The sequence below is a fragment of the Sarcophilus harrisii genome, chromosome 1 (assembly GCF_902635505.1).
Source record: "Sarcophilus harrisii chromosome 1, mSarHar1.11, whole genome shotgun sequence".
Taxonomy (NCBI): Eukaryota; Metazoa; Chordata; class Mammalia; order Dasyuromorphia; family Dasyuridae; genus Sarcophilus; species Sarcophilus harrisii.
In genome coordinates, this window is record NC_045426.1 from 499,693,666 (window position 1) to 499,711,060 (window position 17,395).

At 34.6% G+C, this 17,395-nt stretch overlaps 1 protein-coding gene across 1 annotated transcript in view; it reads right to left on the minus strand.

Annotated features, from left to right (window-relative positions):
* Nucleotides 1-530: 530 nt before the first annotated feature.
* The window catches only part of AKAIN1 (A-kinase anchor inhibitor 1), a 69,554-nt gene continuing 52,689 nt past the window's right edge, over nucleotides 531-17,395 (minus strand). The window contains exon 2 of the mRNA XM_031946597.1: nucleotides 531-2,678. Within this exon, the coding sequence (XP_031802457.1) occupies nucleotides 2,485-2,678 (194 nt within the window). The 3' untranslated portion in view covers nucleotides 531-2,484. The remainder of the gene's footprint in view (nucleotides 2,679-17,395) is intronic.

Sequence of the window (17,395 nt, forward strand, 5' to 3'; positions counted from 1 at the left end):
ACATACACATATATGTACACATATGTATGTGTGTATATATGTGTGTGTACATATGCATTCTCTTTTTTGAATCAATTTAGATGTTTTGAGTTCTAGCATTGCCTGTTCTTGACCATCATTTACACATTCACTATAAAAGCTCTTCATTGCATATCTCTTTTACAACATAATTTTCCTGATTCTTCTTCTCCCTTCTTCCTTTGCCCTGAGTATTTTTCTTTCTCATCTGGGTTTTTTTTTCCTAGGTTACTTGTGCAATTCATTATTATAAGATATTGCTTTCTTAAAATCATACCTAGTGCCTAAGACAGAGTGTTTTAATTTGTAAGTGCCTAATTACAACTTATTAGAAGAGCATAAAGTAACTTCTTGATAGATGCTCTGACACATTTGGATTACCCTGATTTTTACTGTCTGGGGATTGCTTTACAGAATCACAATGCTTTATGTTGAAATACAAAATGGATATAAAATGATCCTCCACATCATAGTTATGATATTTCTTAAAATACAAAGACAAAATGTTGCCAATCTGGACAAAGTATTTAATTACAAATAGCATTCAGATACAGAAGTTTTAAGCACTGTTGTGTTAAGCCACAGAGATGTTTCCAATTGCCTTGGAAACAAACATGGGTACACATCAAACTGGAGAAGTGATTGATGGACTCATTCCTAATAATCATAAGACAGACATGAACAGTGAACATGGAGATGCCCTTGGAGAAATAAATCACACCCAATTATTTGTAGGATACAAACACTGAATTTATTTATGTGCACTTGCCCTAAATATTTTTATTTCTACTATTCAATATATTCTCACAACACACATATCTTCCTTTAGATATTTTTAAACTTTGACTATCACGCATTCTGCTATGAAATTTTGTGGATCTTTGAATTGCAAACTGCATTTAAATTAATCCCTTCCCCTGTGACTTCATTCCATCTGTGCACAGTGGGAGAGCACCTAACAGAGTGGAGACAAGATTGCTCTTCTTTTTCTGCTAATATCGACTCCATCCGTCACAGAAAGTATAACATATTAGAATTCTGGAATCAAAATTTTAATATGTTACCATATTCTTCTGCTGATCCTCCACTCTGCTATCTCATCTAAAGAACATAAACATTACTATTAAGAGGCTAGGAGGTGAAGTAGAGAAATTTTCTCAAAGGTCAAGAATCTTTTCTCTCCCCTGCAGATCTCATCTTTTTGCTCCACTCATAGAATATTAGAGACAGAAAAGTTTATAGTTGGCATCTTAAAATTTTAAATATGGAAAAGTCATAAGAACTATGAAAAGGCTTGCCATATCCAAAGTTGACTACAAGGCTTGAAAGAGAAATTATTTCATACACACACACACACACACACACACACACACACACACACACTTTAGCTTATACAGTCACAAAGGCTGCCTTTCCTATTATATGTTCAAGCTTCAAAGTATTGGGGGGAAATAAAATGAGTTTGAGGAGGGAAAGAATTTATGTAATTTTTGATGATACATTAAAGAAAAAAGTCATAGCTGGCTTAGGGGTGGAATAATCTTTCCCAGAATGAAGTACTAATGAAGATGTGTAGCTTGGGATTTCAACAATATGATCAAATAGTATTTGTTATACTCTTGGGCTCCTCCCTAGAATGTGGATCAAGGGCCAGTCCTAAAAACAATTAGTTCTATTGTGGGTGAATCTCATCTCTGGAGTCCTGGGATTCTGCCTCATGTTCATGATGATATTAAAGGGATATAAACAAGAATATCTGATGCAAAAGGAATTTTTGGTATCCCCAGAGGATTTCTGCATAGAAGAGGATACATATAATTCACCACCACCCTGTGATTCAGGGGGAAAATACTACCTAAAGACTTGCTCTTGGGAAATCTCAATTTGTTTTTAAATAGTGATTTTAAATATATGTGTTTACCCTATCCATGCTCTAGAATCAGTGGCTACAAATGAATGCTATCCTAGCATTTTGCTTTCAATTTGCTGTAGTATGACTAACTATTTCAAAGTAATCTGAAATGATAATCCCTCTCTTTCCCACAAAGTTGTTTGTTTGGTTCTACTTCTGAAAGATGCTAAGTTAGGGAGAAAGATATTCAGGGACTTCACAGTTGGTCAATCAAACTCATTTCTACAGGGATGCAGAAAGGCAGAAGTAGAATTTAAAAAGGGGACCGAGGGGGCTAGAGTATTAAGCCCCAAGATGAAATTGTGCTTCAAACTACACTTGCAATTTCAATGTCCCTTTTCTTTCTCTGATATGTTTAAGAGGCACTGCCAAAATACAGATATGGTCACCTAATGCTCTTGAAAGCAATACTGGTCAGCTACTTTGTCACACTACCACTAGGTGCTAATTACGCTTTGGCTGGCTTTGTTGGTAATGTTACAGTGGGATACATTGGATTCTAAGAGGAAAACTGCAAACAGAGCAGTACTAAAAAGAAGACCAAGGTGGCTCAGCTATTTCTTTTCATGCTTCTTGGTGAGCTTTCCCACCCCTAGCTGAAGTCTATCCCTGCTGGTTGTGGTATATTCTTCCTTTTGTTGATTCTCCTGGGAAACTTGTTGTACAGCTCGAAGGATGGCATTTTGGACAATCTGCTTGCTGGCAGTCTGTAGTTTTGCTTCTTCAGGTTCAGATCCAGGTCTCTCACCTAGAAAGTTATAACAGGGAGAAAGAAAGAGGAAGCTAATTTCAAAAGAAATATTGCCACATAACAATAACAACAAATTTTATTAAGCATCTATTATGTGCCAAGTGCTGGGAATAAAAAGGAAAATAATGAAATAATCTCTACTCTCAAGGTATTTATATTCCAAAGGCATGACACAAGTAAAATAAATATATGAAAATAAGTTTATGGAAAGTAAATATGAAGCAGTCAAATACAAGTTATTTATTCCAAAGGTTATTCATATATTCATTCTTTATAGAGTTTCTCACTTTTTCAGAAATCGTAAGAGCAGGAAATCACTAATTAATCTATTCCTTTGGTATACATCCATCTGTATAATATCAAAACAATGGCACTCTACTTTTCAATATATACAAAGACCTCAGCTCCTAGGATAAGGACTCGTTATTTAATCACTTAAAATATGTAGGAAATATTATAAAAATACTAGGAAAATTAAACAGCAGTATAGAAAAAAATTAGATTTGAATCAATACCTTAGACCTATATAAATATAAGCTCCAAATGGGGTACGTTACCTTGATATAAAGAGTCAAATAATAACAAAATTAAACATGGAAAAAATTTCTAAGAGGTCTATGAAAAGGAAGGAAAAAAATTATAACCAATCAAGGAACAGAGAGGATCATGATTGATTGAATAAAATTAAATTTAAAAGTTTGTGAACAAATCCAATAAAGCTAAGATTAAAATACAAATAATTTTGGGGTGGGGAAAAAGGAATATTGCAGCAAGTTTCTTTGATAAGGTTTTATTTCTAAAATATTAGGAACTAACTTAAATTTATGTGAAAAAATCCATTCCCCACTTGATTGGTTGCTGTCCTTTGTTCTTGAAGAAGACCAAAATTATATCACTATGTTAGAGTCAAGTTACAATGTATCTGACTAAGCTGATCAGACCAATATGAGCTCAGAATGCTCTGCTACAGGTCAGACATAGTCCCTATGAACATTTGGGGGGGGGGCTTCTCTAAATTTTGCACATCTCATGTTTCTTCTGAGCTAATTCATTTCTGTTCTGCTCATAGAGCACAGGACATTCTCTAATGAGGGAGATATATGCTGGGCAGTCCTGTGCTAGTATTTCCCATGAGATATAATCAATTCTAAAGTTCTTGAGAGACTGTGAGAGAGTGTACTTGTTATCATTTTTACTGACCACCTTATAACTGCTTGTCCTGAACTCCAGTTGATAAATAGTCTTAGAACATTAATAGGCAATTCTCAAAACAAGAAAACTAGGTTAACTGGAATCAAATGAAAGCATTAATTTGCAAGTGTTCATTGAATCATAGAATTTCAGATTGCTCATAGATGACCAAGAGGTCATCTAGTCCATGTGACATACATTATTTACTACATCCCCAAGTGTAGCCTGTACCTGATTAAAATGTAGTTAGTTCCTCTGAGATTTTTATATGTCAATATATTATAATAAAAATATTTTATAAACAAATAATTAGTAAGAATATAATGATGTATATTTATGTATTATATATAATTAGTATTATATGTAATTATGATATAATTATAAATAATAAATGAATATTATAATAAAAAAGAAATGTAAAATTATTTAAATCAATACATGAACCACAAAGATCCTTATGTATAATTTAGATGCCCCCATTTCTATTTGGTTTTGATACCACTGATCTAGTGGATCTACCTGCTTGAAACATGGACTCATTTCATTTACAGCATTTCCATAAGTGGCCAGTTATCTTGTTTGAACACTTTATAGAGTTCCATAAACTTGCAATTTGGAAAACTTATCAAATCACTTAATTCCTATTTGTGTCCGTTTCCTCATCTGTAAAATAAACTGGGGAAGGAAATGGTAAATCACTACAGTGTCTTTACCATGAAAGCTCTTGACTTTTTCACATTTCATGACTGAAATGACTGAACAACAATAGTAATGAGGAACTTAGTGAGCAGCTGATTATTTATCTCTAATTGTTAGAAAGTGAGAAATTTCTTGCTTTTGTGGAGTGAAATATTTGTCTACCAAAAGCTCTCTTTGATGACCCAGTGTGACATAGTAATTCACTCATTCAAAGAGAATTTACTAAATGTCTCTGATGTGACACTGTCCTTCATATAACCAATAGATAAAAATAAATAGCCTCAGAGATAAATCACACTACAGTACACACACACACACACACACCTTTTATGTTTCCCTTTCTTAGTTTCATTCAGATATGATCTTATCAGTGAGTTAATTCCTAAGAAACTTCTTCCCAGTCTAGCTATTGACTTCAGAGAGACTCTTTAAGACAGACTCATCAGTTTGCCCATTATATGGTTAGAATTTGTACCATTAAATCAAATCCAGGCAAGGAGCATTTACCGATCACTTTCTATGAACTGAGAATGAAACCCAAAAGCAGTCTCTTTGCTCAAGAGACTCCATTTTAATGTAAGAGATAGCATGTAAATTAATGGATATATACACATAAAATTATCCAGGGGTCCTCAAACTACGGCCTGCGGGCCAGATGCAGCAGCTGAGGACGATTATCCCCCTCATCTAGGGCTATGAAGTTTCTTTATTTAAAGGCCCACAAAACAAAGTTTTTGTTTTTACTATAGTCCGGCCCTCCAACAGTCTGAGAGACAGTGAACTGGCCCCTTATTTTAAAAGTTTGAGGACCCCTGTAATAATTCTAGACTATATAGAAGGTAATGTCAGAGAGGAAGACAGAGGGGTCCAAGGAGGGGGAAAGCCTGTAGATGGTAGAATTTGAGCTGATTCTTAGAGGAAGTCAGAAAAGCTAAAAGAAAAAGGAAAAGGAGAGCATTTCCTTATCCATTTTTCATGGCCTCTATGCCTCTACATGTAGTAGAATAGACATTCATCCTAGCTTTAGAAAGCCTCTGTTAGCTGAACACTTGAATGTGCTAAGCTTGTTTAAAAATTTCACTTAACTTGTCTAAATTGGCAAATATAAAAAAACTTAAATAAAGGCCTAAAATTCAGTGTAAAATATTTAAGAGACTTGGGAAGGAGACAAAGATTGAAACAAAGATGCTTTTTTTCTGGAAAAACTACTGTTGCACAAAGCTGCCAGCTAAAGAACAATAATTTGAGGGAATAACAAGGTAGAAATCTATGCTGTACTTGAGGTTAGAGCTAGATTTTAAAGGTCAGTTCTCTGCACTTGGAAATAGTTACATAATCATGCAATGTAGTTGTTAGAACTAAAGTATCATAGGATTTCATAACTAAAAAGGTCCATAAAGATCATTGAATGCATCCCCTCTCACTTTTCAGGTGAGGGAATGTGAAGCCCAAAGAGGTCTCCTATCAAATATTTTCTCAGCCGTGTGTGGATGAGTTGGGGAATAGAAGAGGAACAGAGACAAATAGAACACACATACACACACACACACACACACACACACACGCACATACACCAGGATGGCTCTTTATTAAGAGGGAAATATAGGTGAATAAACTATGCTCAATTTTATTTCAAATGAATGTTTCAGTGAAAGTGGCAAGGCTAAAAGAAATTTGGGTGATGAAGGGGGAAGGATGGAAAGTAAAAAGTCCTCCGGAGCAGCAATAAAACTACTTTTAAAAACTGGTAAGATCTATATATGACATGCAAATAACCACATGGTCCTATTTCATACTCCTAGAAAATTGTCATAGAGAACAATGATTTCCAGCACATTCCATTTCAATACCTAAAGGGTAAATGACAACCGGGCAGAAAGCAGGACAACCTATAAAGTATGTAAGAGGTCACATCATTGTGATTTACCATATTCTCTGAAACTGCTTGAATTTAATTCAATTGGTCAGTGAAAAAATAACTTAGAATAATGTGTATGCTGAAAATGATGGAAATAGCCTATATCCAAATAATTAGCCCTTGCATGGTCACTTTCATATCTTGCTGAAAATGGTAAATAGATTTAGTTACCTTTCTGTTTGAAATGCCCAACATAAATTCACATAAGCAAAAATAAGCCCCAGACAAAGGCATCAAGTATGTCACATTTATTCTTAGTATCTCTGATATTTTTTTTATTCTCTCCAAGGGAGATGTTGTCTATCTTTCTGTTTCTCCCTTTCCTCACTTTTCCTGTCCATCCTTCCCTTTCTTTCTTTTCCTATGTGTCTTCCTCACTAGAACTGATAGACCCTTTTTCCTTCTTCCCGTTTCTCTGTACCTCCCTCCATCTTCTTTTCTCTTCCCTATCCCTGACATTATTTGCCCTTATGTCTCTAAGGGGACAGTCATCAACTGTCACATTATATAAAAAAAATTGTGTTACAATTAACTTAATAACTAGTAATAACTCAATATGTTTCCCTTTCATGGTTTTCTTCATTTTAAAAGACCGATGTAGCCCAAAGAACTAGCTGAATTTCCGAAAGTTCTTTATAAAATCAAGAAACAATATTAGCAATAAGAACTGAAATTTTTGTTAATAATGAAGATTAAATTTAACATATAACTAAATGTTTTGCAACATGCCTTTGATTCCAGAACTATTTTCCTAAATAAAAATTATTTTAAAAAATAAAAAAAGAATTGACATTTTAGAGTGTTTTAATATTTCTGGAGCCTCGCAGGGCTGGTTCAATATTAGGAAAACTATCAATATAATTGGCCATGTCAATAACCAAATTAACAAAAACCATATGATCATCTCAATAGATGCAGAAAAAGCATTTGATAAAATCCAACATACATTCCTATTAAAAACACTTGAGAGTTTAGGAATAAATGGACTTTTCCTTAAAATCATCAGCAGCATCTATTTAAAACCATCAGTAAGCATCATATGTAATGGAGACAAACTGCAACCATTCCCAATAAGATCTGGAGTGAAACAAGGTTGCCCACTATCACCGTTACTATTTAATATTGTATTAGAAACGCTAGCTATAGCAATAAGAGCTGAGAAAGAGATTAAAGGAATAAGAATAGGTAATGAGGAAGCCAAATTATCACTCTTTGCCGATGACATGATGGTATACTTAGAGAACCCCAGAGATTCTGCTAAAAAGTTATTAGAAATAATCCACAACTTTAGCAAAGTTGCTGGTTATAAAATAAACCCACATAAGTCATCAGCATTCTTATATATCACTAACAAAATCCAACAGTCAGAGTTACAAAGAGAAATTCCATTTAAAGTAACTACTGATAATATAAAATATTTAGGAATCTATCTGCCAAGGGAAAATCAGAAACTTTATGAGCAAAATTACAGACCACTTTTCACACAAATTAAGTCTGATCTAACCAATTGGAAAAATATTAAATGCTCTTGGATAGGGCGAGCAAATATAATAAAGATGACAATATTACCTAAACTAATCTATTTATTTAGCGCTATACCAATCAGACTCCCAAAAAACTATTTTAATGACCTAGAAAAAATAACAACAAAGTTCATATGGAAAAACAAAAGGTCAAGAATTTCAAGGGAATTAATGAAAAAAAAATCAAATGATGGTGGCTTAGCTGTACCAGATCTAAAATTATATTATAGAGCAGCAGTTACCAAAACTATTTGGTATTGGCTAAGGAATAGATTAGTTGATCAGTGGAATAGATTAGGTTCAAGGGATAAAACAGTCAACAAATATAGCAACCTAGTCTTTGACAAACCCAAAGATCCCAGCTTTTGGGATAAGAACTTACTGTTTGATAAAAATTGCTGGGAAAATTGGAAACTAATATGGCAGAAACTAGGCATTGATCCATACTTAACGCCGTACACCAAGATAAGGTCAAAATGGGTTCATGACCTAGGCATAAAGAATGAAATTATTAATAAATTAGAGGAACATAGGATAGTTTACCTCTCAGACCTGTGGAAGGGGAAGGTCTTTATGACCAAAGCAGAACTAGAGATCATTACTGATCACAAAATAGAAAATTTCGATTATACCAAACTGAAAAGTTTTTGTACAAACAAAACTAATGCAGACAAGATTAGAAGGGAAGCAATAAACTGGGAAAATATTTTTACAGTCAAAGGTTCTGATAAAGGCCTCATTTCCAAAATATATAGAGAATTAACTCTAATTTATAAAAAATCAAGCCATTCTCCAATTGAAAAATGGTCAAAGGATATGAACAGACAATTCTCAGATGAAGAAATTGAAACTATTTCTAGTCATATGAAAAGATGCTCCAAGTCATTATTAATCAGAGAAATGCAAATTAAGACAACTCTAAGATACCACTACACACCTGTCAGATTGGCTAAGATGACAGGAAAAAATAATGATGATTGTTGGAGGGGATGTGGGAAAACTGGGACATTGATTCATTGTTGGTGGAGTTGTGAACGAATCCAACCATTTTGGAGAGTAGTTTGGAACTATGCTCAAAAAGTTATCAAACTGTGCATACCCTTTGATCCAGCAGTGTTACTACTGGGATTATATCCCAAAGAGATTATAAAGAAGGGAAAGGGACCTGTATGTGCACGAATGTTTGTGGCAGCCCTTTTTGTAGTGGCTAGAAACTGGAAACTGAATGGATGTCCATCAGTTGGAGAATGGCTGAATAAATTGTGGTATATGAAAATTATGGAATATTACTGTTCTGTAAGAAATGACCAACAGGATGATTTCAGAAAGGCCTGGAGAGACTTACACGAACTGATGCTGAGTGAAATGAGCAGGACCAGGAGATCATTATATACTTCAACAACAATACTAGGTGATGACCAGTTCTGATGGATCAGGCCATCCTCAGCAACGAGATCAACCAAATCATTTCTAATGGAGCAGTAATGAACTGAACTAGCTATACCCAGAAAAAGAACTCTGGGAGATGACTAAAAACCATTACATTGAATTCCCAGTCCCTATATTTATGCACACCTGCATCTTTGATTTCCTTCACAAGCTAATTGTACAATAATTCAGAGTCTGATTCTTTTTGTACAGCAAAATAATGTTTTGGTCATGTATACTTATTGTGTATCTAAGTTATATTTTAATATATTTAACATCTACTGGTCATCCTGCCATTTAGGGGAGGGGGTGGGGGGGGGGGTAAGAGGTGAAAAATTGGAACAAGAGGTTTGGCAATTGTTAATGCTGTAAAGTTACCCATGTATATATCCTGTAAATTAAAGGCTATTAAATAAAAAAAAAATATTTCTGGAGCCTCTATATACATTCTCTCATGTGATCATTAAAATAACTCTTTGAAGTAAGCAAAGCTTATGATCTGAGGATGCTGACGAAATAGATAAGATAGGAGCTAGATGAGTCACCCAGAAATACACAATAATTGACTGAGGCTTGTCTTCCAAACCCCAGCATCCTAACTACTGTAGCATCTTGAGAAAGATATCTTTGAAGTAAGAGGGTCTTCGAATCATATCAGTTTAAAGTGCTGTTTCAGCTGAAACTTTGTAAAAGGCCAACCTTACCCACAGACATTTTTTCACTACCATTTTAGGGTAGTACTAAGGACAGAAACAAACACATAAGAATAATGAATTCTATAATATTCAGGATGAGAACAAAATCTAATAACTCTAAAATTATCATTGTATCTTCTGCTCAAATAAAATGTCTTAAGATATCCAAGCAACCAAGATTAACCAACTTGTTATTTATAGTTATGTCAGCTGTACTGTAAAGTGGTCCCAATTTTCAAAAGTTAATATAGAATTGATATTGGTTTGATGCAAACATGGATTCACCTTTGGCCTGACCACTAATCTCTAAGAAACTTTCTCCATCTCTGAGATTAACTGTTGATCACCATTCATATGAATAATTAATGATTTTCTTCTCGTGAACTAAAAGCCTTTTCACATCTTTTCTCACACTTTCATTGCAATGTACAAGATCAAATGAGGTGAATGTAGTTACTATTTTTGCCTTATTTGAAAAGCTAGTCTTTTCCCTAGTACAGAAAAGATAAGGAAAGTCTAATCTTTCCCAAATTCAGCAATATTGGGGTTACAATAAGAACTATGATCTCCCGAATTCTTTGCTTACTAGATATCTAAATGTTAATAATTCTCATCAGCACAGAAATATGAAGTTCTTCACACAAATATGCATTGAATCTTCCTCGGGTGCTTTTTCTCAGCACACAGTGACCTTAGCTATATTTAGAACACAAGATCTGGATGGTCCCAGAAAGATGAAAGACTTTGATTATAAGCCTAGTGATGAACTCTTTCATCCAAAGACAAGTCTCAATAAGCCTGGAAAAGCAAATTCCCAAAGTTTCTCACACCAGGGAAAGTATTTTCCTCATCCCAAAGTCATAACATGAACTCTTTATTAAAGACAACACAATCTATGTTGATTGAGTAAATCCTGATGGAGATGAAATCACCCATCTTCCAAAATTCAAAAACTGCCAAGCAAACCCTAAAATAAAAGTTCAAGTGATTTGTGGGGATGGACCATTTGGCAAAAAGTTTTGTCTACTTTTTGATCTTTTCCTTTCCTTCTTCTAACTACAAGAAATTAGAACACAGATTTTATCATAGGAAAATTATCACCTCCTCAAAAAGAATACTCAAACTAGTTTCTTTTTTCCCCAAATAGGATGATAAAAATGACAGGATTTTTCTATGTGCTATGGTGGTTCATCACTTCCTGGTATTCAGTGAGGTATATTGGAGACTGCTTCAAGTGTAGATATAGCAGCACCCATGTAGAGAAGATGGAGACCCTATTTCCAGGAAAGTCATGATAGTACACAATGGAAGTGCCTTTGGAGAGGTTGGAACATATATAGGCACTCAGAACTAGTTCTTTTCTGGTCAGCTTTTTTACCTTCAAATCTGTATCTCCAAATATCTAAAGGATATCTCCCCAGAAGCTATTCAAATAATCCATCTTTTCTCCAAGAACCTTTTGGATTTTCCCATTTTAGTTAATGACACTAGTTGTGTTCTAAATCTTGGTATTATATTTAAATCTTCTGCCCCACAAACATTTCTAATTAACTTGTCGAGCCTCAATGACTATATTTCCAAAATATCTTTTATACCCTTTACCTTCCAGTTCCAACTCTTCTAATCCATCTCATTTCCAATCTGTTCTTTGCATCATTAATAGATGAAGCCTTTCTGTGCTTTAGTCAGTCACTACTCTGATCAATTTTGCATTTTCAAATTTACCATTTTCCATTATTACATTATTTCAGAATATCAGTCTATTCAGTGAAGTACAAGTATCTTAGCCTGATATTCAAGACTTACTTTAATTTTTCAGTTTTATCTCATACTAGTCTCTTCAGTGAATATTAAACTCTAGCTCTTAAACACCCCCAAACATGTGGTGCTTTTCTGTGTCTGGTCTTGCCTTATTCTTGGAATTTCTTAAGTCATAATCTTTACCTGTTGAAATCCCACTTATGGTTATTGATCCAAATCAAATGTTCTCTTCCTCTTCTAATGTAAAATGAGCTTTCCCTTCTCTGTTTTTTCATGGTTGTATATATGCCTCTCTTATATACTATTTTTTATTACATGGTTAATTCTCTAAATAAATTTTTCTTATTATATTAACTTTGCCAACATACCCATTAGCATTTCCCTAAAAAATTCTATTTTATCTTTTCCAATTAGAATACATGGTCTTTGAAAGAGAGGATTATAATTCTTTTTGTTTGGATTTCTGTCCGCAGAGCTTAGCACAGCATCTGACATATGATAAATACTTAATAAATATGTATTGGCTTGACATGTTATATTTTCTAAAACAGATGTATCAGACTTCTATCTTACCCCATCCTACCTGTAAAACTCTTGAGTGCATCTGAACAAGTTTAAAATAAAATTGGGAAACATTTAACAAATTAAATGAAAATACAATAAAACATAAAAATGTTAATTTGTAGTTTTTAAGTTTCTATTTGACACCAATGCTCTAGAAGACTATAAAATCCCCCTGAGTGAAAGGATCAAGTGGGGGTTTTTTGTTCTATTTTTATCTCCCTGATGCCCAGACCAGTGTTTTATACAGAGTAGGTGATCACATTTAACCTAAATTATTAAGCTACAGTGAAACTTATTAATATATTGTATAACTAATTTTTACATTATGGTGCTTCTGTCTAAAGACATAATTGAACCTATAGTTTGTCTTCATTCATATAATAAATTGTATAGTAATGGGGCTGAATGTATAACTGTTGGTAGATTCTTTTCAACTATCCATAAAAATTTCACTTGAATGTAGAAGGAAAAGGACACAGCTAGATTGGAAAGTTATGCATGTAATTAGCTATCATAATAGTGTCAACACCCAAATAGAAATGGGGGCAAATACCCCATACATAAGGATCCCTGTACGCTGCATATTGATTACACATATCTGTATATATTACTGTATTTTATTTATTTTAACATTTCCCAAATCCATTTTAAACTGGTTCTTCCAGTTTTAACCCTCTGATCTATCTCCTTTGGTTAGATCATTCAATAAGGTAGCAGTCTTCTCTCAGAGAATAAACTGAAAGTATAAGAAGACAATATATAGAATTTCCCTTTTCCATATGGAGAAAATTAAGCACATAGTGGTCTGGCTATAAATTTTATGCTTTTACTAGCCAAGTAATAATCTCCTGTAATTTCTTCCATGTCAGTAACAATGTGTAAAAAGTATTAAGGTGGGGGGAAAACAGAGATAACTTTGATAAAGTTAATAAGATTCAGTTGTAACTATCCCTATAAGTAGTGGACATTTAAGGAAGAAAGGCAGCCTTTTAAAGAGAAAAATCCATCTTTTTAAGTAAAATTCTATGGCTATATTTCACACTTGAATTGTTTTCTCCTAAAAGTTTTTCTTGCCAACCTTTTAAAGAGAAAAGATAAGATTCAAAGGCAAAAAGTGTCAGATTCTCCCTTGATGTTGTCTATCAATTTTCTAGCACACAAGGGAAATGCTTTCATTTGATGAAAAATGGATTTTGGAAAATGTTCCTCGGATCCCCCTTGCACGTACTTCAAGAAGAGAAAATGTACAATTATGGGAACAAGGGGAATTTGGCAGAAAGTAATCCTCTGTTTTGAAAAGGTAGAGGAAAGGCTCTGAGGGGCCATTGTAAACTATTCAATGCTCCTTTTTTTCAAAATAAAACATATTTTCAGACTTTCAGACTTTCCTGAGTGAATCTTCTCCCCTCTCTCAACTATATTCTAAGCAGACTTAAGCTGGTAGAAATAGAGTCAGATGGACAGCAGCAGGAATATCCAATATAGTAGAAACAACATGAAAGGGTTCACAATGCCATAGAACCAGAAGGATCACAAAGTTATTTGCCTACCCAAAGTAATGTGAGTTAAAGAATAGAACTATTATTAAACCCACATAAACATCATTAATAAAATTGAGGTTCATAGTTGCTTGCTTGGAGTCCTACAACTTGAAAAGCTCAGATCTAGGAATTGAACCCAGGTCTGTGGCTCTAGTTCCAATACTTATTCTACCAGGTTATGCTACCTTTAACCCCATACACTCAGGCTTTATAGTATATCCCAGAAATGGATATAACAAATCCTTTACAGAATATTACTGGATGGAGGAACCCAAGTTGTCATCTGATTGAACTCACAACTGAATAGGAATCTCCTCTATGTCTAACAAGAAATCATGAATCTTCTGCTTGAAGATCCTCAGAGATGAGAGATTCATTACTTTCCATGGCACTAGTATCACTTTTAGAGAATTCTATTATATAGCACCTCTCTTATTCATATTCACCTTCTGCCACTTTCATAGAGTGTCACAGATTTGGCTACAGAAAGAAGCAAGAGATGAAGTAATGATCTGCAACTGTAATAGAGGGGTTATATAAGAAGAGATCTGAACATCAGAGAGTCAGGAGCCTGCCAGTCACTCTGCTCACCTGGATACAAAGATAACCCCAGTTACTGGATAACCCCAGTAGCAATCTTTTAGGAGTCCCTGTCAATAACAAGTTGGGGAGGGAGTGGAGAGACAGAAAAAAAGCACTGGCTTTCAATTCATACCAGATCCAGTCCTTGCTGCATTTTGAGACAGGTTTTAGACCCTGAGTTCTTTACCTGATACCTGGCCCTGATGGATGTATAGGTTAAGTATCACTTTTGAACTATATTATTTTTGTGTACCATGCTTTGACAGCTCAAAAGAAGAATAACCACAAGGGCTAAGCAACTTAACTGAACATTTCCTGAAAGTCCTTGTTTGAATATCTTATTTTCTGGAGACTCTCAGGATCTGAAAGAGACAGTAGGACTATAGCTGAACAACATAGACACAAATGTGTGCATGTATGTATATATAATAAAATATATGTTGCATATATGTATGTCTATGCATATATGCACCCATGTACATATACATATATACATTTATAAACTTATAAATTGTTTTAGCCGTATGCATTGCTTTATTGTTTTTAATTTATTGTATTTAAAGTAATCTATACTGTATCCAAAAATGCCTTTTGTTACTGTGAGAAGCCAGCTCCATCGCATCAAGACAATAATAACAGCACCTACTTCCTAGAGTTCTGAGGATAAAATGAGACAGCATGAATAAAACACCTTGCAAACTTTAAAGTACTATATAATGCTCACTAGTAGCAGCAGTAGCAGTAAGTAGTAGAGTTTGGTCTCAATTAGTATGAATAATCAGTCTCCTGAAGTGGTTGCATTATTTGAGTTTACACTACACATTTCCACTGGGCCAAGAGCAAAGACTATATCTTATATAATGATAATTTTGAATAGTGCAAATTTGAATATATATATATATATATATATATATATATATATATACACACACACACATACACACCCACTTAGGGTTTCTATCATTTGCACTAATCAGAACTTAGTTGTATTCTCATTTCTACCAATTGCTCATAGTTTTGCTATGGGAATAATTACACAATTAACAGCCAACATCCACATTTATAAAGTAATTTAATGTTTTCTTAAGTCTATGATGAGTTGGTTCTTAATATGGCATATGGGGTCCCTGTCATCCTTTTTTAATGTTATTTGTAATAAGGGGTTTTTAGTGCACTACAGCCAGTATGTTGCAGGCTTACATTGGGATATCGAATATAAAGTTCTCCCAGAATTTTGATTCTGAGCCAGACAATAGAAAAATAGCCTCCAAAAGCAAACCAGCCTAGAAGACACACCCTCAGAGAGGCAACATGTACAGGCAAGTCAAAATGACAATACCTAGACCCATCACTCCCCTCAGATGCCAGTGGAGATAGCCCAGGACCTAGAGGCATGAGTCTCAGAAATTGCAGTATCTCTGGCCCTGCTTCCAACTCAGCCTTCATTGCTATCAATAAGGGAGAAACACTTGTGGAGAAGAAACATACCACCAGCAACAACCACTGACTAAATAGCAAAGTTTTGCACACCCAAAAGCCTCTGAAAAAGCAGCGAATTTCAGAATACCAACTCTAGACCTCCACAGCCATTTGAAAGCAAATCTTGAAGGGTTGCATCTCCACAACCACTTCTGCAGGTACTACAGTCCCTGCTGCACAACAGATACAACTACTGAAGACCCAGAAAAAGAATATTCTTGTCACTAAAGTCATTAACATTGTCAAATGTCTCAACATCAGAAACTGATAGGGTTCTGTCTGTAGAAATAACAGATGCTCTGCCCAGAACTGGGTGGAGCAGTGGACAGAGCATTCAACCTAGTGTTAGGAATATCAAATTTCAAATCCCACCACCAAATCTTACCAGCAATATGGTCCTAGACATTTATTCTCTATGTCCCTCAGTTTCCATTTTTGTAAAATGGGAATAATAATGGCAGCTACCCTTCAGGATTGTGAACATGACAATAATGAAAACATGAAAATAATTATGTAAAAACAAGATGGATAGATGGATTAATGTATAGATAGAATGATAGAAAGATACATATTTTAAATAGATGAGAAAGATAAGATAGAATGATAGATAGTTTAAATAGATTAAATGGACTAGATAGATAGATGGATAGATAGATGCATGATGGATGGATAAGTGGATGGATGGATGAATGGATAGATAGATGATAGATAAACTGATTTAATTAAAGATCATTTCAGAGGGAAGACACTAGCATTAAAAGGAATCAGAAAGAGTTTCTTGAAAACATGTGATATTTTAGCTGAGCCCAGAAGCCAGGAAATGGAGATGAGGAGAGAGAGCAATCCAGGCAGTGAAAAAAGCAAGAACTCATCAAGATGGAATGTTTTGTTTAAGGAGCAGCAAGTAGGCCGGTGTAGCTGGTTCATAGAGTATAGATCATAGAGCAGGTAAGGAAGAAGACTGCCAAGGAAGAAAGAAAGCAGGTTATTGTGGCTTATAAATGCCAAGCAGAGCATTTTATATTTGGTCCTTGGGTAACAGGAAGCCATTGGAGTTCTGGGAAGGATATGATCAGATCTGTGCTTTAGGAAAATCACTTTGGCAGCTAAATGGAAGACAGACTGGGGAGGAAGAGACTTGGGGCAAGAAACCAAACAGAAAAATATTGCAAATAGTCCAGTGTGAAGTTATGAGAGCCTGAACCAAAGGAAGCATGTACAAGAGATGCAATGAAAGTAGTATCAACAGGGCTTAATAAGTTATTAGACATGCTGATTAAGAGAGAGTGATGTCCAGGATGACACTAGTTTGCAAAACTGTATGATAGGAAAA